Source organism: Dendropsophus ebraccatus, chromosome 3 (assembly GCF_027789765.1).
Source record: "Dendropsophus ebraccatus isolate aDenEbr1 chromosome 3, aDenEbr1.pat, whole genome shotgun sequence".
Taxonomy (NCBI): domain Eukaryota; kingdom Metazoa; phylum Chordata; class Amphibia; order Anura; family Hylidae; genus Dendropsophus; species Dendropsophus ebraccatus.
The window spans coordinates 151,534,748-151,559,643 of NC_091456.1; the positions used below are offsets into that span (position 1 = coordinate 151,534,748).

Consider the following 24,896-nt stretch of genomic DNA (forward strand, 5'->3'; position numbering starts at 1 on the left):
GTTCACAAGAGGCTGTTTTGGAAAACACAGAACAATGTGCAGTACTTATATTCCCCCTCTGACATTGATCAACCTTTAATGAATAGGTCCTTTGCTATAGACACACAGGACGTCTCTATGTATCTTCATAATGAACACAAAACAGCTCTAAAAGCAACAACAGAATTAACCTATTATATGGTCACAATAATGTCTGTTTCAATAAATGAAAAAAATGTAGAGAATATTTTAATATTTACTTTACTTGCCCTTTTATCTTGCTTTCTACTTATTATAAAACAAAACCTTTTTCTTCATATCTTTATTTAAAAAAAAATCTCTTCTGCAATGCTCTGTTCTCAGTGAGATCTGTCAGGCTGTTTCTGATATGACAGGCCTAGTATTAACTCTGGACAGCCCCTACAGCTTACATCACCCTCTCCCTAACATATACACAGACATGCTTATTGGAACTTTTAGGAAAAAATACTTTTTTTTTTTTTTTTTAAAGCATGCTGCATTGTGCTAAACAATGCCACAGATAGTGAAGTAGACAGGGAATAAATACAGCAGGTGCACATCATCCTGCTGTGTTATACAACAATCTGCAAGAGCTCTGGACGAAAAACGTGCAGAAGTGCTGTGGGAGGTTATTAACAGGGACGGAATGGAAGGGTGGTGATAAAGAGCTGAGTAACAGTCTGGGACTTGTAGTACTGAGCAACTGCTCAAGCAGGATGTAATAATTCCTGACTTGTTAGAGGAAAAGACTACAGATAAACAAAAGAAATCAGTTTTTGGTGATTTTAGAACTGGAGAAGACAAGAAAGCAATGGTATATGCTTCTGTAGCCTTTTTTTTTTTTTTTAACCTTGAGTAAAAGTTTCTTAAAATTGCCTGTACTATTGATTTCTGCAAACAAAAAAAAAAAACTTTAAAAATTCTTTATTTCCACTCCAAGCACAGCTGATAACACAGACCATCGGTCATGCTTTGATGAAAAGAAATTATGCAAAAGTTACCTTTCAAGCTTTCTTGCAAAAGGCCTTTCTTGAAATATGCAAGAGCCAGCCCATTGAGGTCATCAAGCTCTGTTAGAGGTGTAGACATATAGGCTTTGATGGCTTCATCATACTGACCTACAGCACTGAGAAAAGGGACAAGACAAAAGACAAGAGTAAATACTACAGACACTTTTAATTTGATCATTTTGTCTGTATCTTTGACTGACAATTATCATTAACCATTGAAGAGAAGAGCTGCTGTAGCACAGTTGGAACTGAATAGCCACAGACAGGTCAGAGGGCCATGATGACCCAGGTCAACCCAAAGTGCCTACAACAGACATGTGAGTTTCAGGACTGGACCTTAAAGCAGTGGAAGAAGGTGCCCTGGTCTGATGATTTACATTTACTGTACCATGTAGACGGCCAGGTGCATAGGTGATGCTTGAATGGGAAAGAGAAAGCACTGAGATGCACTATGGGAAGAGGGCAATGCAATGAAGCTTTGCAATGTCCTGTTGGAAAACCTTGCTTTGGTTAAAAAAAAAAAACAACTAAATAAAATAAAATAAAGCCATCTGCGTTTTATCACAGTAAAAAAAAAGTAAATATAGAGAAAACCAACTAAAAAAATCCCAATCAAAAAGCTTTTTTAGGCTTTAAAAATGTACTTCTTTTGGGCCCTTCACATGTAAAAATATGTCCTTATTTTGGGATGTAAATATCCCAAAGAAAAGTCCCATTTGCAAAAAGCCTTTTTTGGGGCTATGGCTTTTCTTGAAGCTCAGAGCCATCTGAAAAAGTGACCCAAATGCAAAAGGCTGATAAATTGCCCAAATAGCTAAAAAGATAAAACAGCAATTGGCTGGACAAGGCGCCTCCTCCTACTGCCCTTACTGCTACAGGGGAGCAGTAACACTGATGCCCCACAGAGAGTCCCTGCAACATTCTCTGCAGCAATTGGCTGGACAAGACGTCTCCTCCCACTGCCTGCCCTGACAGCTACAGGCAGGGCTGTGGAATCAGTAAGCCGCAGCTCCGACTCCAACTCCGACTCCTGAATTTTATCAGGACCGACTCCGACTCCCGACTTCGACTACTGCCTACTGCCGCCATAGCACACACACACACACACACACACACACACAGCCTGCTGCAGCCATAGCATACACACACACACACACACACAGCCTGCTGTAGTCATAGTACACACACAGCCTACTGCAGCCATAGCACGCACACACATATACACAGCTGCAGACATAGAACACTGAAGAAAAACACACAATCCTCCTCTATATTACACAGGATATCTTCATATTACACTGCTGCTCATATACAGTCAAACAGCATCCAGGAAGAGAACAGCACAGATCTCCCCCCACACAATGGACTCTTCCAGCTCAGAAACAAACTGCCAAATAGTGACCGACAACTTTTCCATGACCACCCTTATGTCATAGGGCCAGTGTCCTATCAGAATGTTGCTTATAATATTTATTCATGATCAAAACTTGTAAAATTCATATCAAAATTCAATTCTACATTTTTTAAAGATTTTTTTAAAGCTGGAGTCTGAGTCGGTACATTTTTGTCCGACTCCAACTCCGACTCCGACTCCAGCCAAAGCTAGCTCCGACTCCAGCCAAAACTAGCTACAACTCTGACTCCACAGCCCTGGCTCCAGGGGAGCAGTAACACTGACGCCCTACAGAGTCCCTGCAACATTCTCTGCAGCAATTGGCTAGACAAGATGCCTCCTCCCACTGCCCTTACTGCTACAGGGGAGCAGTAACAGTGACGCCCTACAGAGAGTCCCTGCAACATTCTCTGCAGCAATTGGCTGGACAAGATACCTCCTCCCACTGCCCTTCTTACTGCTACAGGGGAGCAGTAACAGTGACGCCCTACAGAGAGCCTCTGCAACATTTTTACAAGACTATAGAAGGCAAGTGTAAGCTCATATACACCTCTGAGCTACTAGAGATATACAGCAATTTTATCATTTGTTACATTTTATATCTTATGGTTATATCACACTTCGAGTTCTAGTACTGAATCTTCAGTATTGTTTTTAGGAATTGTCTGTCTATAGTACTTTAAAATCAAAATAAAAAATATTTTACCAAAGTGACCGTCCATAATGTCGAAGTGCAAGAATATAGCCATCTTTGTCTCCTATATCTCGAAGGATCGACACGGCCCTTGGAAAATAAAATGCAGAAATATGAACATATAAAAAATAGGTAAAGTGACATTACATCTTAGAAATGCAGACAAGACTAGAAACACAGACATGAGCATTGTAGCTTCTTTTTATGTCTAACAGGCCTTACTGACTTAAAATGGATCTGTTACATTTGTCTTTTGACTGAATAAATATTGTGGCATGTGGGGCTATTTTTCCCTTTAAAATAATGGAATCTGTGAGAGAGACTCCTAACAGAAATCTCTAGCGAAATGTGAACAGAGTGTATAGCACGTAAACCTAGCCTTTATTTTGATTTCTCAAGTTAAATGTTAAGGCAAAAGTTCACCTTAATTTATTCTCTTACATGTTATTCATTACTTTGAAACAAATGGGACTGCATTCACAAGAAAACCCGTCAATAGGTTACGAGATCCAAAGATCTACCAGTGAGAAGCTGAAGGAAGAACCCCGCTGGGCCTTTCATTCAAGCCACCAGTGACATTCTCTGACATTTCCCAAGCATATGCTAGATGTTGTGTAAAGATAGAAAGGTGAAACTTTACACTCATCACCTAGAAACTAAAAACTTATGTTTGGAAGTCAGGGTTTGTTCACTGGCATCTAGGAAAAGACCTAATCCACAGGATAGTTTGGTACTATGTGACCTATTAGGAAGTTGTAAGATGTTCTGAAAATGAATTCATACTCTATGGAAGTAGTAGCCTTATGGGATGCAATCTCCTCACCCGTATTAGGTCACTAGTTTTCCTGCTACAGAAGAGGGAACCTGAAAAGTTCATATCAACCTCAAACTTTATATCTGATCCTTGTACAGTGTCATTATAAGTGAATATACTGTAAGGCTGGGTTCACACACAGTATATTTCAGGCAATATTTGGTCCTCATAGCAACCAAAACCAGGAGTGGATTGAAAACACAGAAAGGCTCTGTCCACACAATGGTGAAATTGAGTGGATGGCCGCCATATAACAGTAAATAACTGCCATTATTTCAATATAACAGCCGTTGTTTTAAAATAACAGCAAATATTTGCCATTAAATGGCGGCCATCCACTCAATTTCAACATTGTGTGAACAGATCCTTTCTGTGTTTTCAATCCACTCCTGGTTTTGGTTGCAATGAGGACCTGACATGAGGACCAAATACTGCCTGAAATATACTGTGTGTGAACCCAGCCTAAGAGAGTATATTATAGGGGTTTCCCCCCCAATAACACTCATGCCCTATGCCCAGCAGATTGTAAGCCCGCACAGGCTCTCCTTGTGTACCAGTCTGTCTTTTACGTTATTCATGTTGTTCAACCCCATATTATATATACTTCAATCTAGAATAAAAGGCGCTTTAAAAATGAATAAGAATAGTATGCTTAGTATGGCTGATGTCTGATCAGTGTCTGATCACTGGGCGGCCCACCTCTGGGACACAGCCAATAACAAGGACCCGTATCCTGCCGCTACATTCACTGCCATGGAAATGATAGGAATAGCTGGATACAGCTCTTCGCTATCTCTGCCAAAGCCATAGCCCACACAGCTCTGGGAGTCGGGTCGTGACATCACCATGTTATCCAGGAAGTGAAGCCTTGATGCAGTAGTAAGTGCAGGGAAAAAAAGGAATTTATAAGCATTTCCCGTAATAAGTGTATATTAGTGATTTGTATAACTTTTGGGGGGCAATACAATACTTTCATAAAAATTTTCAGCGGACTTCTCCTTTAAAAGAAGCAGCAGCAATGCAAACAGAGAACATAGGACCTCCATTCATGTGATTGTTGGATGCACATCATCACTCATCAGCCATTCACTGAATACGTCATGCATGTTTCTGGTGGAAAAGACCCTTTAAGAAAAAGTAGCAAGAACATACTGTATATGAGGAAGGGTCACATGGGGCAGATATTCTGTGGATTTTCCATCTGGTTTTGCTGGCAGAAAATCAGTAGTAAAAATCTGTAACTATTGTGTGGATTTATGGAACAGGGTTTCTTGTGAAAACTTTTTTTTTTTTTTTTTGGCTGTTCTTGTCTTCCCAACTGAAGGAGTTCAGGGGGCCCACAATTGCAAGATAGGTGTGGGGCCCTAATGTCACAAATGTCCACATGGAAATGGCCCTTAATGAATTTGCCATTGATTCTCTGCCCACTAAGCAGAGTATTTCTCATACATTATATATAAATGTATTGTTATCACAGTTACATTACCTTTCATACGCATCCTTTGCTTGTCTCTTTAATTTCAGATGTTCATTTAAATATCCCAACATCCCAAATGCTGTTGAATCACTTTGTATTCGCTCTATTGGGAGGACACATATAAAATATGTAAGAAAACACTTCTGTTACCTTGTTAGTAATATTATATTCCCACCATTTCTGCACGCTCCACCTCTAACTGGAAATTAACTGTTATATAAAATACAATGAACTGGAGTGACATTGCTGGGATAAGTTACCTGAGTACTTGTTTAATGCTACATGAGCTGCGGTGATAGCGTTCATCTGAACAATGTTATAGCGGTAAAGCTCAGTGTTCCTATTGCTTTTATCCAGAAGGGTCAAACAGACCCAGTGAGCATATCCTTTTGCTCCCTCAGTCTAGGAAAGAACAAGAAAAACAAGAAATCAATATCCTTTTCAGAAATCCAGGAACACTAGACTTGTGCACTTTCCAACTATTGTATTACTGTATACCTGTAATGCATTTCAAATAACAATGAGGGTAGCAAAGAGTCTCTATTAAAATATTATATTATTATTAAAATATTACATTACACTCCGGTTTTTATGGAAAGGATTGGTATTAGGGATAACTCTTGCTGTTGTAAGTGCAGGATGGAAGGTGCAGGGCTGTTACATCTGTTATGGACATGCCCAGACATAGGGGAATTCTGGTCAGAGGTCAATGGAGAGTTAAATAATAGGGGGATTCTCGAAGGGAATATCTCAATCTCGTTGGGAGTCCTTGGGGATGCGGATGGCTTGGGAGAGCACAGTAGCTTGATTAGCTCTGTGCTGTTTCTGGCCAGGCTGGCTATCCTCAAGAATTGGATTAGTGATAAAAAACCTACTAGAGATGAATGGTTAAACTTAGTTAATAGAGCTAAGAGGTTTGAAGTGTTGAAGAAAAATGTAAAACTGGTGAAGAAGTGGGAAGTATGGTAAGGCCCCCCCCTTTCCTTTTTCCTTTTCCCTTTCCCCCTTCCCTGCCCTTTCCCCCTTTTTTTTTTTTTTTTTCTCTCATTTTTCTATTTTCCTTCTTTCCTGGCCGGGGTAAGGGTATGGGTTGGGCGGGGGAGGGAGGGAGGGAGGGTTATGAGTGGGCATGAGCTTCTGGGGATGGAATTGTTAAGTATTTAACAGGGAATGTTGTTTTTTCTTGAGCCAGAAGGTCATGTTGACCAATGGAATGTATGGCAAAGTTTTGTATGTTCATCTTTTTATATATTATAAATGAAAAGAAATAAAGAATTAAAAATAACCTAATAAAAAAAAAAAAAAAAAAAAAAAAAATATTATATTATGTACACAGCCCCTATGCTATCCAAAATGCCCATGGTATTAAACTACAAACAAACGTTGTGTGTAATCTGCTCTGGCACTTGTTACTCCTTCCTTCTGCCCCCAACCACCTTTAATAAGACTTTAAAATAAAACTATTTCTTGGTTTTTACATTATTTACTGGTCCCAAAGGGGAAACTACAGCCATGGTCCTTACATGTTACAGCTGATCTAAGTCTTCACCATGAGAAAGACAGAAGTGGTAATAACCTCTCTGCCTTATCTATGCGGCACTCAACTGGAGAATTTCTGGAGTTAAAGCTGGATATATATGTAAAAGTGACAACAACAAGCAAGGAGCAGGAAAATGGCCGATCCATTGCCACTGTATCTTCAGGCCACTGCCTCCTCCAGAATGATTGACAGCCAGAGGAGGCAGCCTAAAAATGTACAGAGCAGGATGGGAGAGCTGGAGAGCAGCATGCTGTCACTCTGCCAGGCATCAGATATCACTGTGTTGTGATCTAGAAACTGACAGCACGGATATATACATACCTGTGCTGTCGGTTTCCATGTAGCCTGGCTGTTCATTTTGTCACGCAGTGTAAAAGGACCCTTACTGACATGTTATCCCATGGCCTGCCCATCAAAATACAGATTACCCTCAAATATGTATCCAAAACTGCAGAAAAATCCATAGTATTAGAATATAAATCCATGATGGAGATACCAGGGTACACACAGGATTTCTGAGATAGACAAGTGATGGGTTTTTTTGATGGATATGATGTCACACACCAATAATGTATTCTATTCAGGCCAATAACAGTGTTCCTTATACTGCATCAACAAAGTTAAATTGGTATTCCAGGCAAATGTTGGCGGAGTTGACCAATAAACTTACGTGCATGCTAAGCTCAGTGGTATGCCTAAAGAGATCCATAGTTTCATAGCTTCCTACAGTTTCTGCAATCAGTGCCTAAGGGAATAACAGATACGTGTATGATCAGAGAATGGATTATCCAACCATACGGTCAATGAAATGTACAGTGATCATACATCACGGCTCACGTTAAGTAACACTGTAATTCACTTTTCTTATAATACAGCATTCACTGCTGGTTCTCACAGCATACAGCTGTCAGGCTATTGTTAGACATGGCTCCTCCTAGCTTCTATAATATAGTAGGACTTTTTCCTACATCAGACAAGCATGATACAGAAGCGTTCAGAATGTGATTCACCAGCAATCTCTCTGTAGACATTTAGCCATAACACAATGGCTGGACGTTTCAGCTAGGAAGCATGTAGAATTGTGAATACAATTATGGACTATGCAACATGTTGTAGCAGGTTTATTACCAGTTTTACTATAAAGCCAAGACACCCTGTACACGTTTGTTATACTCTCACCTGACCAATCCAGCATCTCACATACGACGGATCAAGAGACTGGGCTACTTTGAAAGCTTGATGGCTAAGCTGTAAAATAGAAGTGCAAATAACATGTTTTATAGAAGTGATATTCAGACAGCCGCTCATACATATTCCAAAGTAGCTGGCAATGTAAAGTATAAAATGCAGATACATTGTATTTATTAGTAACACATAGAAACAGCAATCTCTATCTTCCAGAAAATGACACCAATATCGATATGTACACAAGACAGGTACAATATTCATATCTGAATCAGTAAAGCGTCCTTACTTACAGTAGGTTTCTTTTAATATTAGAATAGCGTTTCCTGTCCAACTAAGTGCCAGGTATCCAAATACTAATCTCACAACCACAGTTACAGGAATCTTCTTCCCGCAGGATTTCTTTCTTGTAGTGTCCCCCACCCCATTTACGGCCTATTCTAAGGACAGTTGATATATTTTAAATCCATAAAAAACAAGTGCTCGAAAGTTATTCAGATGTGTAAATGACTGTAAAAAAAAACAACAACTCAGGCTTCTCAGCACTTATTAGATGCTGTATGCCCTACAGGAAGTAGTGTCTTCTTTCCAGTCTGCTCTCTGCTGCCAAACTTTGCCATCTAGGCTTTCTTTGAGGATTTGCTACTGCCCTGGACAGTTCCTGACCTGATCAGAGGTGGCAGCAGAGAGCACTGTGTAAGACTGGATAGAATATGCCACTGCATACAGCAGCTGATAAGTACTGGAAGGCTGGAGTTTATTAAATAGAACTAATTTAAAAATCTGTGTAACTTTCTAGGACCAGCTGATTCTCTGAAGTACCTCTATAGTGAGGTATTCTCAGCTCCAAAAGCTATCCCCTATTGTGGGGCACCTGCTCCATTTATTTTCTATGAAGCTTATAATCATTGCCAAGTACGGTGCGCTTCATTCAGCACGACAATTTTAAACCATTCTTATGATTAGTGAGGGTCTTACCGCTCGGACACCTTTCTGTTCAGCATCTCGCATCAGTGCAGGGAGTCGGATACATTTTCTTGAAGAGGCAGTAGGTGAATGGGTGCACTTAGGGTGATAGTACCGCCCTTAGTGCACCAAGAAACCTAACATATTGATTAACACAGAGAATTTAACGTAAATGACGCTGAGTATGAGGGTAAAACCATTACCGTAATTCTCAGTGTGCCCGGCCCCGGGGACATAATAGCAGGTTAGAGTGCTCTAACCTGCTGTTAGCTTTGAAATGTTGTAGAGAGAGGAAGTAAAAGAAGTAAACTTCTCTTCGCATTTTCCACAGGAAACTATATTTTGCCTGGACTCCTGAATGACAATGCTTTTGTCAACAGCTTTTAGGTGTCGATAAATATGGAAACAACATCTGCACTATGAGTAACTTACCTCAATGTTCTCATTCAGCAAATATAAAGCACCAAGGTTAGTCCAAGCAATGGCATTCTGCGAAAGATAAAAATAGCTTAAATAGGCTGATCGGTCCTGTCCTGATTGGTCGGGGGTGGCCATTTAACACGTGGTCAAACTGACATGTTATCTTTTTTCTACAGGTCAGAACAAATACAATGATACTACATTTGGTGTAGCTTTTTTTTTAAAGATGTACTTGTTTTTAAAAAAATGTAAAAACATTTTTGTTAAATCTATATGCCTTTTTTTGTTTATATTTCTTTATTCAAAAAATGGGAAAAGTAGAGTAGCTATGGCAGACTGCAGCAACAGATCAGTCACAGCAGCCACAGAGGCCCATGAGGTGCAGTACAGGCCCTGGAGGTGATCTATTCTCATTTTACCACTTATAATGCACATTTACGGAATAACAGTTAATAGCCAGCATGGAGTCATCGCTCCGCGCAGGCTGTTAGTGGCACCTGTCCGCTGCTGAATGTAGCAGTGAGCCTCCAGGTATGGAGCAGGCCTGCCTCCTGAGCCCACCCCATGCACCGTTAACAGCACTATGACGTACCAGTACATCATGGTGGGTTAATGGGTTAATAAGGCTTTGTAAAACACTTTATTTCATCAGGTACATAATACAAGTAAAAGAGTCCCAATTAAAACCATTTAAAAATCCCCAAAACTCCAGTGAAGGCATAAGGTCTAATGCAATCCAGGACAAACAACCCCATATACAATATATATATATAGTATCCCTGTCACATAAACAAATATAGTGAGAAGATGTAGATGTAATTATAGAGCAGACCACCATATAAGTCAGCAGCCACTGCTCCTAGACACACACTCAGCGTGCGCACCTGCACGGAGTGTATCACGGTCTCGTCTGCCACTGCAGCAGCCGTTAAGCCCCAGCTATAACTATTCCCTGTATTGTACCTTGCCTCCTTGAGAAATCCAGTCACCTGGAGGAAACGCGTCGGAGGGTAAGGGACCAGCATTATTGCGTTTAGGGCATATTAGGGTGTTGATTCACCAAGGGGTAGACCAGGGTAGGGGTCGCCCTTCTTAGGGCGAGTGCCCCGCTCCCCCCTGTGCGAGTAGGGGTAGTATATACATATCACTTGGTAGGGCGTAATAGGGTTACAAGGTCCCTACCCTATATGTATCCTTATACCCTGGTGGTAGTAGGAAACCCACAGCCATAGCCGATACAGAGTATTTAGACAACTGTCTATGGTTCTGGGTATATACCATTAATAACAGTGACTGCTGATTAGTCTTTGTTTCATGTTGTGTATTGGTCTGTCTAAGTGGGGTATATTTTTATTGGTATTTAAATAAACGTTAGGTTTTATATATTGTTTGTGCACCCCCTCCTGTGAATTCTATGATATAATTATGGGGTGCAGTTAAACACACTCCCCGAGTGGATATGTGTACTGTGTTTTCACCATATAAACAGAAATACAGAATATAAAGGCAACAAATCGGAACTAAAAGTAAATGATAATGAAAAAGCAAGAAATATAACTGTGAAAAAAGATGACCAAGGCTGTATATCACCAAATAAGGGAGACAGGGATGGACTGGGGTGCCGACCAAACAGTCCCATGCGTTCCGTCCGTACTCTCGGACTTCCTCAGACCCCGAGAGTACGGACGGAACGCGTGGGACTCTTTGGTCGGCACTATATTTGTTTATGTGACAGGGATACTATATATATTGTATATGGGGTTGTTTGTCCTGGATTGCATTAGACCTTATGCTTTCCCTTGAGTTTTGGGGATTTTTAAATGGTTTTAATTGGGACTCTTACTTGTTTTATGTACCTGATGAATTAAAGTACCTTTATATATCTAATACTTGGTGTGCCGCTGTTGCCATTATAGTACACGTCTTTTGTATTCTTCATGCTTAGCTCTTTCATGTACTGGCACTGTGCACCCACTCCCTTACTATTGTGAGCTGTGCATGTCCTATCTTTCTCACATAAAAGGCTTTATAAAAATACATGTAACATCAGGTTGCGTTTAAAATGAAAAACCAAAGACTCACGTTTTGCTGACACTGTATTGACTTGATGAACGCGTGCTGAGCAAGGGCCTTGTTGTTGACATCTTAAAAAAAATGTTACAAGGGATGCCTTGTAATAGATACAGAACACTGGCAACAATCAATATGACTGGCAAGCAAATACTTCAGATGCAACTTAAAGGGGCATTCCGTATTCCATAAATGTATTCTAGATGAGGGTCCCTCACCTAACTCTAGATAAAAGGCCACCTCCATCAGATGCTAGCATACCCACAGGGGTCCTCATTCCCAAATGGGAATACTGACATATTCTACCCGCAAGGCACCATGCCTCATCAGCACCTACAGCCTCAATGGGGAGACAAGCAGATGGGCCATAAACTAGACAGGACAAAAGATGATGACAGGAGCCAAAAGTGGTTTACAGCTTACAGACCCCCCACACATGACAGTATTTGAGTTGCAATAGTTGTAAAAACTGGAATTATGCAATAAAACTAAATGAACAGTCAAATAAATGAATCAAGCAATCTCACCTTTGGAGCAACAAAGAACGCCGAGTGCATTCCAGTACTGGTGGTTCCCGCTGTCCATCATGATTGACTTTTTAATGCACTAGATGCCGGAAAACAGAAGAGGAGACTCGTGCTTACACCATTACTCTGCTCTTTCATTATAAAAGCCTGGCACTTTAGTGTTTGAGAAAGTCATAGAAGGTGACAAAATGCTTAAATAAAGTTTCAGCCATATGACGCCAAGGTTATAACTTGGAAGATTTAACATTATTTTTAGCTTAAAAACCACTCAGCCTAAAACAGCAGTTGTGCCATTGTAATGAAGTACTAAAAGTCAGAACGGTATAATGCACTGCGTTCTTTATGTCACCAAGCTGTGCGCAAGCTTTTCTTAACTCTGCAAAAGATGGCAAATTTAACGGCACAAGCTGGCATCCAACTGTATCACAATATGAGGCGTGACAATTCCTACCATAGTTGCCCCATTGGGAAAATCACTATATTAAACCCATTACCAGGACACAATAGGCCAGCAATACCTCCAGGCACAGGCACAGAAACATAACATAAATGGCATAACACAGACCACTGACTGACGGCTTATGTGACCAGCAGCTGTTTACACTGCTTCAAAACATCTTTATAAAACATTCATTTTGCTAGTATTAAATGTCAACTAGTTTAAGAAAATTAAAAGACTGGGTTAACCTGACACAAGAAAGGTTTGATATAAATTGCATGCATCATGCAAAAGTAGCGGTATATAAAAACATCTTAAGCGTACAAATGTCACAGCGAGCCTAAATACAAATTCCCCTTAGGAGTTGCTTACGTATATTGGTTCTATGGATAATGTATTGTCAGAGAATGTCCTTTTGCTTAAAGGAGAATTCCCACCAAACTCAAACAATGGAGGACAGCAGAAAAGTGTGGGAAAGCAATAAACAATGTAAACTCACCCCTCCACGAGCCTCTATTGCGCCACTCCAGAGTCCCGCTACCGGCTGCCATTTTCTGCTAGAAACCAGGTATGTCATATAAACGGCTCCTCCAGCTGCAATATCACAGCCCAACCGAGCAATTGCCTGCTTAGCCAGTAAGTGACTGGGGTGGTGACCCGCCCAAGACACTGGCTGGCTGAGCAGGCAATCACTCAGCTGGATACGTGATATTGCAGCTGGAAGAGCTGCAGGACACCGGCGGCTGTCAACAGAGAAGAGATTCCAAGATGCATGAATGAATAGGTCCACAATGGCTAAATGAAAAAACAGTTTACTGTAGTAACAAAGAAAATACAAAACAAGAGGATATGCAAAGAAGCATACAAGAACAGGATACACTTGGCTATGAATACAGAAAACAGCTGTCTGTAAGGAGGCCCTCCATTAGCTGGATTACCATTCAAAGGAGGGCCTCCCCTGGACAGCTGTATCCTGTATTCATAGCTAAATTTATGTTTTTTTCACTTAGCCATTGTATCCGGACCTATTCATTCACACATCTTAGCATCTTCTCACCCTGGATTAGGGGATATAACTCTTATTTCATTATCAGTTCACAGAGGAGATGTTCACATACAGGCATAGGGGCGTTCGCTAGGAGAGCATATACTGCTGTATTTGCTGTCAGTTTTCGATGAGGTCGCTGTGCTACAATTTTTTGAGTTATATTGATTAATTAGTGGATAAAGCCCACAGGGCGTTCCCCAGGGCTGCAGAAACCCAGCAACATTCAGGGGGAGATTTATCAAACTGGTGTAAAGTAGAATTGGCTTAGTTGCCCCTAGCAACCAATCACATTTCACCTTTCATTTTTCAAAGGATCTGTATCTGTAGGAGGAATGAAATCCTGAATCTGATTGGTTGCTAGGGGCAACTAAGACAATTCTACTTTACAGCAGTTTGATAAATCTCCCCCTGAATGTTGCTGGGCTTCTGCAGCCCTGGGGAACGCCCTGTGGGCTTTATCCACTAATTAACTCAATATAACTCAAAGGATTGTAGCACAGTGACCTCATGGAAAACTGACAGCTAATACAGCAGTATAACAAAAACATATACATATAACATATACAGAAACATATACAGAAACTGTACAATGGTTTTTGTGCGTGGCAACACCCTCAGTATTAAAACATTACCTGCACTGACTTTTCTAATAAATCACTTTGGTTATTTTCTTCAGGGCTAGAAAGCTGCAAATGCTGCGCCTGGTGGAAATAATTGATGCCAAGATCACACCATATGTTTGCAGAGGGCTGAAGCTTCAGTGCGCGACCATAACACCTGTAAGGTACAGTGGATGTGCCAATAGATTAGTTCAATTCTCAATTTGATTAGCTTTTGTTCCCAAATTTGCGATTTTGTTGCATTTCTTTGTTTTTTGTAGTCAGCGTCTAACCCATTATGTGGGCTCCTGCAATTTTGTTCAAATTGGCTGTCTGGGCTTTGCCATGTTAGTGCCAGACTTCATCACCAGTGTTCACCTTGTTATAATCGATCTGATGAAGCCTGGTATTGCTAATTACATAAAAAAATCCAGACATTCTTTGTGCTGGAAAATGTGCCTGTTTTTGGAACATATTTTATAATTTTTTTTTGAGCTCTAGCAAAAACTACAGGTTAAAAATCTATTTTCATCCTGGTAAGTATTTTAGGGTGTTTATGGCCCAACACATACAGCATACCAGATTACGTGCAAAACTATGTGCCACAACATGTCCATATTTTGATAAAAAAATCATAGTCTCATGTCAGGTTCTTTTGCTGATTACCCCTGAATTGTCATCTAGCTGGGGCTGTAAAAAGTAACGCAGTCCAGGCTGAAGCCATGTCTCCTGGGCATGTGCAAAGAACCAAAACACACTTGACCTCACCAGCACTTTGTGCATGTGCTGAACCTCCTCACCAAATCTCCTTTATAGACACAGGAACCTGGCGCATGCACAGATGAAACCAAGGCATATATGAGAATTCAGAGCATGTGCTATTATAGCTTACTAAGAATATCTCCAAAAAGACTAGACTCCAAAATATAAAAAATTCTCCAAACACAGAACCCCCCCCCCTTTTTCTTTTCTTTTAAAGCATTTAGTTCCAATGAGAAACTAATATGTAGCCTACCACGGTTGGAGTTTTTTCCATGTTTGGAGAAGAATCATGTTCTTTTTTATATTTTCGAGTTATGCCTTCCTGAAAAAATCTTTTGGTTGAATAAGTTTGGAATTTTTTTTAATGGAAGGGGTGCTGTTCCTTCTTCATTTTGTTTGACATTATTATAGCTTAGTATTTCCACACAATCTAATAAGTTTATTTAAATTCATGTTGCTAAAGCTACTGAAGGCCAGAACAATGCGATGATTTCAGGGGGTGTAAACTGACTTATAGAATCCATTCAATGCAACCACGGATATGTAACAATATACTCTATGCCTATACAATTCACGTAGTCTATGTATGTGCTTCTGGTATGTGACTCATCACTATGTGGGCAAACAATTTATCAACTATTAACTCTTTCACATGTACATTTTATATAGAAACATTGCTAGAAATTAAGCACTTATCATCTACCTCCCGCCAAGTTCCAAGATCTCAGATTTATTCAGTAGCTTTTGATCTGTATTCTGTCCTACAAGGGCTCCCATGACATTAACTCTGACTCTGGCCGGAGAGACGAGGTGTAGACAGGTGCAAGAATCTCCAAGTAGTTTCCATAGACATAGAAGGTCCGGACGCTGCTGAATAGCTCTACAAGATAAAACAGAAAAATTAGCCTGTATGCAGAATTAATAATTATCGTCCATCAGTCAGGAGACACAATGTTTAACCATAAAAATTTAAATATGAATGAAGATGTTTGTTGGGAATGTGTGCTGTGCTTTAGTATGATGGTATAGATCAAGTAAAGTGCATAATATTACTTACAAAGAACTTAATAAGATACAAATTTGACCAACCTTGTCAAATATTCAAGAGCCTTCTCTATGGAATCCACAGCTTTGGCATCAAGGAAATCAGCAAGGGAACCTTTAGCAAGCATAAGATGACATTCACCGAGGCCTGCAAGATACATAAAGCTGTGTTTTAGCACTTTCACAAAACAAACGTTTACTGATACAGAGTGCAAAAGGTTAATGGTGCGTTCACACCTACAGGATCTGCAGCTGATTTTCTGCAGCAGATTTCATTTAAATAACTGAACACAGCATGAAATCTGCTGCAGATCCTGTAGGTGTAAACGCACCCTAAAAAAGTAACCTGTATAAAAGAAAATAGTTTATTCACAAAGGTGGCCACAGATAGTCATGATATAACTTTTTCTCCTAAAAGATTACAGACTATGGAGTTGGTTGGTTGGTTGGTTCATGCATCAACATATGTAGAAAAACCTATAATTCTGTAACTATAAAATAGACACTAAATATCTTTAGTAAAAACCAGATCTCAGATCATGAAATGATGATTGATATGTAGTTATTTATTGATCTAAATCTGTGCTCATTCAGGCTCAATAAGTTTACACGCTGTCACTCTCTTTGCACAGAGAGCATATCACACACTGGCAGGTGTCGAACACAGTGCACAGAAAGCTAGGGCGGAACCCTCATACAGACCTGAGTGCCACAGCAATGTTTACACAGAGCAATAGACAAACTCCTCCACTCCAACAACAGGATGCTGGGCGCAGGTCCAGGTAGCCAGGAATTGATAGCGAATATTAAAATAATTTAATATAACATATAATACAAGGCACAACTCGTTTCAAGACTGGTCGGGTCTCCATCTCAAGTTTCAATAATAACACCTGAGAAAGAGACCGGACTGGTCTTGAAACGCGTTGTGTCTTATATTATATGTTTTATTAAATGATTTTAATATTTGCTATTGATTCCTGGCTACCTGGATTTGCGCCCAGCTTCCTGTTGTTGGAGTGAAGGAGTTTGTCTATTTTGTTAATCCCTGAGAGGATTAAACAGGAGTGGCTGCGGCTCTTTTATTTGTTTTTTTTTGTGAGAGTTGTGCCATATACTTGCACAAGTCACTAAAGGTGAGAGTTTCATATATACCTTCACCTTATTCCTTTAGTCTGGATTACGCTATGGAGCGCTGTCTCTCATTCTATTTATACACAGCGCAAATTTGGGGTCAGTGGGCGCCATAGGTAGGCCATATGTTGTAAAAGATGTAATAGATAACCACCATTATTCATTGAATTTTTTACTATACGTTTGCTCTTTAAATGGAATCTGTCACAAGGCTTATGCTACTTCAAATGAGGGCACTATAAACGAGTGACAGAGATGCTGAACAGATTGGTGTATTACTTACATAATTATTTTTATCCATTCTCCTAATATGCAGGAGACTAGGATTCTTGCCACACCTCTCCTCTCGCCCTCCAGCTTCTGATTACAGTTGACTGCCTGTACAGAGCCCGGAGTTTATTGCTTCTCATGAATATTGAGGACCATTGAGCTCACGCACACAATGCAGAGGACTACATATTGACGATGTTATTTAGGAGGATATCTCAGATAGCTGCACAGAACCATGTAAATGATATATCATTCTGTTTGGCTTTCCTGTCACTAGTTTAAACTACTCCTAGAAACGACAGCAGTCGTAGATAGTCGTAGATACTGACAGAGTCTCTTTAATATCTTGTAATCCATTGACTCTACCTTTCAGAGCTGGCACATAATCTCCGGACTTCTGTATGATATGCTGGTATTCATTTACCGCTTCTGCATACGTGCCCAGGAGCTGTTTGATGGATGCGATTTTGAATGCGCTGTATATTGAATCTGGATTCAGTTCGCTGGCTTTCATAAAGGATTTGAGAGCAGTAGAATAGCCCCCTCTACTCAGATACGCCTCTCCTAAACACTCCCAGCAGTTGGGGTCCTTGGGATCAGCTCTCAGAGCAGCATGCAAGCTGAAGCATTAAAAAAACATAACCAATATATCAGCAAGATGATGGAAAATAAATGGCCTAAAACATTACAACACATTTCAATAAGAATCAAATGGCTGACAGTAAATGCCCTGGGCGCAGACCAGTAAGTGCAACCTTCATCTGGAACCCATATCAAATGCATAAATAAATAGCACAGTCATTACATCAGTGCTAGAGGTCAGGCGCCATCCAGCACTACAGGACTAAGGGAATAACTACATCTGGACGTGTGTGGGAGCACGGACATGGAAGCTGCATGCAGAGATCAAGCACGCTGTGAAGTCAGGGGGTAAAAGGAAGCTATATATGCAGTCAATAGCTCCCTGTTGTCTTGCTGTATCAAAGCCATTAGGTATTGGAAATATGGACGTCACATACGCCAGTGAATATGATAGACGTGTAAAAAATCATAACACTGGATTTCTCACCTTTAATTCACTTCAGTTCTAAAATGAAAAGTATTGTTTTTTCTAGTTTTACATAAATAAAGGTAAGATTACCATGTGTTGCTCTGTATTTTCAGCGTATATGTCGGCAACCTGTCTAAAAATATAGCTACGTACAAAGTGACATATGGATAGCAGATCCATTGAGTTTAATGGGCTAAACAAAGGCAACACTATTTCACATTTCCTGAAACCAAAAAAACTTTGGTTGCCTGTGTCGAGCATATAGGGCAAACTACTCAATGGGAATGTGCTGGCCATGATTGATGAAGCACCACAACTCTTCTCAACAGGCGACCAGTTTGGTGTGCCAGTTGTCAGACCCCATGATCGGAGAAATAAAGCATGAGAGGTTTGGCCCGACACACTTACTCAGACACAGCCTTGGAGTGCTGACCAACTCTCAGATAGAACAGGCCCCTCCGTAGCCAGGCCCACTTTGCTGTTCCTGCACTCGCTCTTTCTGTTACACTTGTCAAAATGGCTAATGCCGTGTCCTAGAAAGAAAAGCAATTCATGCTCATGAGTAGGTAACAAACAAGCATGTACTCTTTATGAAGCAATATCCAGGTGTATTATGGTACCTATTATTGCAGCAGGTAAGTATTATTATGGAAGGTGACTTTCTGGGGACATAATTCTAGTAGGAGTGGAAAAGGTTAAGCAAAGATGGTTGAGTGCTTAAAGTGACTCTGTACCCACAATCTGACCCCCCCAAACCGCTTGTACCTGCAGATAGTTGCTTATAATCCAAGATCTGTCCTGGGGTCCGTTATTGTCCTAAAAAATAACTTTTAAACTTGCAGCGCTGTGTTAAACTGCCGTGGCCTAGAGTGTGTGTGCTCTAGGATTGCAACTCCCCTCCATCATTACTCCCTGCCCTCCTCATCACTAGGAAAGCCCCCCGGCAGGATTTTTCCTATTCATCACCTGAACACTGCACAGCTGCCTTAACAATCCAGCTCATGTGCAGTGTTCACACAGGTGATGAATAGGAAAAATCCTGCCAGTGGCATTCCTAATGATGAGGAGGGTGGGGAGGAGGGACTGAGAGGTGGTGCAAGCCTAGGGCATAGACACTCTAGGACACGCCAATTTGGCACAGGGCTGCAAGTTTAAAAGTAGCTTTTTATGACAATAACTGCATCACCTGCGGAACGGACCCCGGGACAGATCTTGGATTAAAAGCAGTTATCTGAAGGTACAAGCGGTTTGGGGGAGATGTGGGTACAGAGTCGCTTTAAAGAAGTTATAAAATGGCATAGTTTAATGTTCCTGATGTTTCTAGGAACATAAACATATGGCTTTTTTCTACATTTGATTAAGAAACCTTTTCTCATTGTAAAATCACTTGATTCCGGAAAGGTTGAGTTACCATGTCATTAAGCTCCACACTTAGATCCACCGCTTGTGCTCCTGATTCTCCATCACTGCCATCTAAGTCAAAGGCTTTCTTATAGCAACCACGAGCCCTGGTCTTGTCGCCTACGACTTCTCGGTAGTAATGACCCAAGTAACAAAACACTTTGGGCATGTGGGGGTCCAGTTTAGCAGCCTGCACATCACGACAAAAAGGTGTTCAGAAAAAGAGACAGAAAGGTTGTAGTTTTGAGCAATGTAATAAAATTGAGGAAATTTGCATTTACAGTTGTGGGTTAGTCTATTTCAGGACAGCAGCAGAAACTCTGGTATAAGTCTGGTACAAGGAGCTACCACAGGAGACATGTAACAATGTCATTTATCCTAACACAATATAGACTAACCATTAACATATAGACTGGCGTATTTCTTTATTTGTAACATCAACATATCCTGCAGCACTGTGCAGAGACCGTCATCAGCTACATCTGTCCTTGTCCCCAGTGATGCTCACAATCTAATTTACTATGACAAGGACCTCAGGAAGCGAGCGATGATCTGACAGGTCAGCGCTTGCTTCCTCCTCTAGATCGTGCCGTGTAATGCACCCTTTAAAGTGTCACTGTTTAATTTTTATTTTTTTTTGCAGAAATCAATAGTACAGGCGATTTTAAGAAACTTTGTAATTGGGTTTATTAGCCGAAAAATGCATTTTTATCATGAAAAAGCAGTTTGAAGCTCTCCCCCCTGTCTTCATTGTTCTCTATGGAGAGGGGAGAGGTGGAGGGAGAAGAGGCATCAAAACAGGACAAGAGTTGATTTACAGCAACATCACCGGACTATCTCCTCTGAAGTCAGCACTGACCTCTCTGACCTCTGAATACTGCCTAATAAACCCAATTACAAAGTTTCTATAATCACCTGTACTATTGATTTCTTTAAAAAAAACACACAAAAAAAAACAAATACAACACTTTAAAGTATAAGTAAATCTGTTGCAGATCAGTTACAATTCACACACACAGGGTCTGTATCGCACCTACCCCTACCGCACCATAATGCGATAGGGGAAGGAGTACCTATGCGATATATACTTACTAGAGATGAGCGAACCAGGTTCGGGTTAGAGTCGATCCGAACGTTCGGTATTTAATTAGCAGTGGCTGCTGAACTTGGATAAAGCTCTAAGGTTGTCTGGAAAACATGGATACAGCCAATGACTATATCCATGTTTTCCACATAGCTTTAGGGCTTTATCCAACTTCAGCAGCCACCGCTAATCAAATGCCGAAAGTTTGGGTTCGGATGGATTCGAGCATGCTCCAGGTTCACTCATCTCTAATACTTACCTATTTATTATGATTATTACACACAGAACCAATTTCTTGGTTCACATGCTTTTTATCTTACACACTTTTGTTCTTTCTATAAATCGTGCTTTAGTGAATTTTCCAAAGTACAATAGAAAGAGAGTTCATATCCGGTACTTGATGATTATTGATGACTGAAGTAGAAGGCATTTTTCATAGCCATCAAAATGGAAGACTATCAATTATACTGTGGTTCCTTGGCAGAAAACTGACTCATTAAAGTATGAAGCAGAACTGTATACACCCTGATGTGGTTGTCCTTACACACAAATGTGCAGAGGGGTTAAAAATGTTACGATGCCCAGTTTATTTGTTACTATGACAATGAAGTGAAATGCATTTGTCTGCTCTTTTATGTTTTTTTATGCAGGCTACTTCACTACACAAGAATACTTCAGAGGGGTTGTTAGTTATCTCTAGTCTTCTAAATCATTTATCCCTAACCACCGCTGATCATCCTGTCCATAGTGAACTAGCGAAAAACAAGGGATGACAGGCAGATGGTGAATCTGTGAAGGGATGACAGGCATCGTGAATCTGACCACACAAATGGATAATGATAGCAATATAAAAAGTTCCCTTATATTTAGTTTTTATGCTTTAAAGGGAATGTATCATCAGAAAATTTCCTATTGTTTGAGTCAAGTTTTTATGTTAAAAATATTGTTTAACCCCTTGCCTCCGCAGCCTGTTTTGGCCTTAATGACCAGGCTCATTTTTCAAAATCTGACCTGTCTCACTTTATGCGCTTATAGCTCAGTGATCCTTTAACGTATGCTAGCGATTCTGAGAATGTTTTTTCGTCACATATGGCACTTTATATTAGTGGCAAAATTTGGTCATTACTTTGTGTGTTTTTTGTGAAAAACATCAAAATATCATGAAAAATTTGAAAATTTTGCATTTTATGAACTTATGAAATTCTCTGATTCTAAAAAAGGAAGTCATAGCACATAAATTAGTTACTAAATCACATTACCAATATGTCCTCTTTATTCTGGCATAATTTGGGAAACATATTTTACTTTTTTAGGCTGTTATGGGGCTTAGAAATCTATTAGCAAATTATCACATTTTCATAAAATTTCCAAAACTGATTTTTTTAGGGACCAGTTCTTTTTTAAAGTGGGTTTAGGAGGCTTGTATACTGGAAACCCCCATAAGTGACCCCATTTTGGAAACTAGACACCTTAAAGAATTAATCTAGGGGTATAATGAGCATTTTAACCCTACAGGGGCTGGAGGAAAGTATTCACAATTAGGCCTTAAAAAAATCGAAAATTTAAATTTTCCAATAATATATATGTTTAGATTAAAGTTTCTCCTTTCCAAAAGGAACATGAGAGAATCTGCACCCCAAAATTTGTAACGCAGGTTCTCTTAAGTACAACGGTACCCCATATGTGGGCGTAAACCACTGTATGGGCACACAGCCGGGCTCAGAAGGGAAGGAGCGCCAATTAGCTTTTTTAAAAAGTTTGAGCGCCAGGTGCGTTTGCAGTGCCCCTGTAGTGTCAGCAGAATAGAATCCCCCCAAAAGTCACTCCATTTTCGAAAGTACACCCCTCAAAGAATTCATCTTGGGGTAGGATGAGCATTTTGACCCCACATGCATTAGAGGAAAGTATTCAAAATTAGACAGTAAAAATGAAAAACACGAATTTTTCCAATAATATGTTCGTTTAGTTTGAAATTTCTCAATTTCACAAGGAAAAAGAGAAAAAAAGTACCCCAAAAATTGTAACGCAGGTTCTCCTGAATACAACGGTACCCCATATGTGGGCATAAACCACTGTATGGGCACACAGCGGGGCTCAGAAGGGAAGGAGCGCCAATTAGCATTTTCAGTGCAGATTTTGCTGAAGAAGTTTCTGAGCGCCAGGTGCGTTTGCAGCGCCCCTGTAGTGTCCGTAGAAAAGAACCCCCCCAAAAGTCACCCCATTTTGGAAAGTACACCCCTCAAAGAATTCATCTTGGGGTGTGGTGACCATTTTGACCCCACAGGTATTAGAGCAAAGTATTTAAAATTAGACAGTAAAAATGAAAAACTCGAATTTTTCCAATAATATGTTCGTTTAGTTTAAAATTTCTCAATTTCACAAGGAACATGAGAGAATCCGCACCCCAAAATTTGTAACGCAGGTTCTCCTGAGTACAACGGTACCCCATATGTGGGCATAAACCACTGTATGGCCACACAGGAGGCCTCAGAAGGGAAGGAGCGCCAATTAGCATTTTCAGTGCAGATTTTGCTGAAGAAGTTTCTGAGCGCCAGGTGCGTTTGCAGCGCCCCTGTAGTGTCCGTAGAAAAGAACCCCCCCAAAAGTCACCCCATTTTGGAAAGTACACCCCTCAAAGAATTCATCTTGGGGTAGGATGAGCATTTTGACCCCACATGCATTAGAGGAAAGTATTCAAAATTAGACAGTAAAAATGAAAAACACGAATTTTTCCAATAATATGTTCGTTTAGTTTGAAATTTCTCAATTTCACAAGGAAAAAGAGAAAAAAAGTACCCCAAAAATTGTAACGCAGGTTCTCCTGAATACAACGGTACCCCATATGTGGGCATAAACCACTGTATGGGCACACAGCGGGGCTCAGAAGGGAAGGAGCGCCAATTAGCATTTTCAGTGCAGATTTTGCTGAAGAAGTTTCTGAGCGCCAGGTGCGTTTGCAGCGCCCCTGTAGTGTCCGTAGAAAAGAACCCCGCCAAAAGTCACCCCATTTTGGAAAGTACACCCCTCAAAGAATTCATCTTGGGGTGTGGTGACCATTTTGACCCCACAGGTATTAGAGCAAAGTATTTAAAATTAGACAGTAAAAATGAAAAACTCGAATTTTTCCAATAATATGTTCGTTTAGTTTAAAATTTCTCAATTTCACAAGGAACATGAGAGAATCCGCACCCCAAAATTTGTAACGCAGGTTCTCCTGAGTACAACGGTACCCCATATGTGGGCATAAACCACTGTATGGCCACACAGGAGGCCTCAGAAGGGAAGGAGCGCCAATTAGCATTTTCAGTTCAGATTTTGCTGAAGAAGTTTCTGAGCGCCAGGTGCGTTTGCAGAGCCCCTGTAGTGTTCGTAGAAGAGAACCCCCCCAAAAGTCACCCCATTTTGGAAAGTGCACCCCTCAAAGAATTCATCTTGGGGTGTGGTGACCATTTTGACCCCACAGGTATTAGAGGAAAGTATTCACATAAGACAGTAAAATTGAAAAACTTGAATTTTTCCAATAATATGTTTGTTTAGTTTGAAATTTCTCAATTTCACGAGGAACAGGAGAGAAGCTGCATGCCCAAGTCTGTAACGCAGGTTCCCCTGAGTACAATGGTACCCCATATGTGGGCATAAACCACTGTATGGGCACCCAGCCGGGCTCAGAAGGGAAGGAGCGCCAATTAGCATTTTCAGTGCAGATTTTTCCGAAGAAGTTTCTGAGCGCCAGGTGCGTTTGCAGAGCCCCTGTAGTGTCAGCAGAAGAGAACCCCCCCAAAAGTCACCCCATTTAGGAAAGTACACCCCTCAAAGAATTCATCTTGGGGTGCAGTGAGCGGTTTGACCCCACAGGTATTAGAGGAAAGTATTCAAAATAAGACAGTAAAAATGAAAAACTCAAATTTTTCCAATATATGTTCGTTTAGTTTAAAATTTCTCAATTTCACGAGGAATGGGAGAAAAAA

At 40.4% G+C, this 24,896-nt stretch overlaps 1 protein-coding gene across 3 annotated transcripts in view; it reads right to left on the minus strand.

Moving 5' to 3' along the window:
* SKIC3 (SKI3 subunit of superkiller complex) overlaps positions 1 to 24,896 on the minus strand; it is an 84,054-nt gene that overhangs the window by 34,229 nt on the left and 24,929 nt on the right. For all 3 annotated transcript variants that reach the window (XM_069962935.1, XM_069962937.1, XM_069962936.1), the window contains exons 15-29: positions 19,855 to 20,034; positions 18,852 to 18,976; positions 17,759 to 18,012; positions 16,034 to 16,136; positions 15,648 to 15,824; positions 14,216 to 14,360; positions 12,097 to 12,175; positions 11,582 to 11,643; positions 9,512 to 9,568; positions 8,108 to 8,176; positions 7,599 to 7,673; positions 5,649 to 5,790; positions 5,398 to 5,491; positions 3,110 to 3,187; positions 1,002 to 1,126 (exon numbers count right to left, since the gene is read on the minus strand). In XM_069962935.1, coding sequence (XP_069819036.1) covers positions 1,002 to 1,126; positions 3,110 to 3,187; positions 5,398 to 5,491; positions 5,649 to 5,790; positions 7,599 to 7,673; positions 8,108 to 8,176; positions 9,512 to 9,568; positions 11,582 to 11,643; positions 12,097 to 12,175; positions 14,216 to 14,360; positions 15,648 to 15,824; positions 16,034 to 16,136; positions 17,759 to 18,012; positions 18,852 to 18,976; positions 19,855 to 20,034 — 1,765 coding nt within the window. The remainder of the gene's footprint in view (positions 1 to 1,001; positions 1,127 to 3,109; positions 3,188 to 5,397; positions 5,492 to 5,648; positions 5,791 to 7,598; positions 7,674 to 8,107; positions 8,177 to 9,511; positions 9,569 to 11,581; positions 11,644 to 12,096; positions 12,176 to 14,215; positions 14,361 to 15,647; positions 15,825 to 16,033; positions 16,137 to 17,758; positions 18,013 to 18,851; positions 18,977 to 19,854; positions 20,035 to 24,896) is intronic.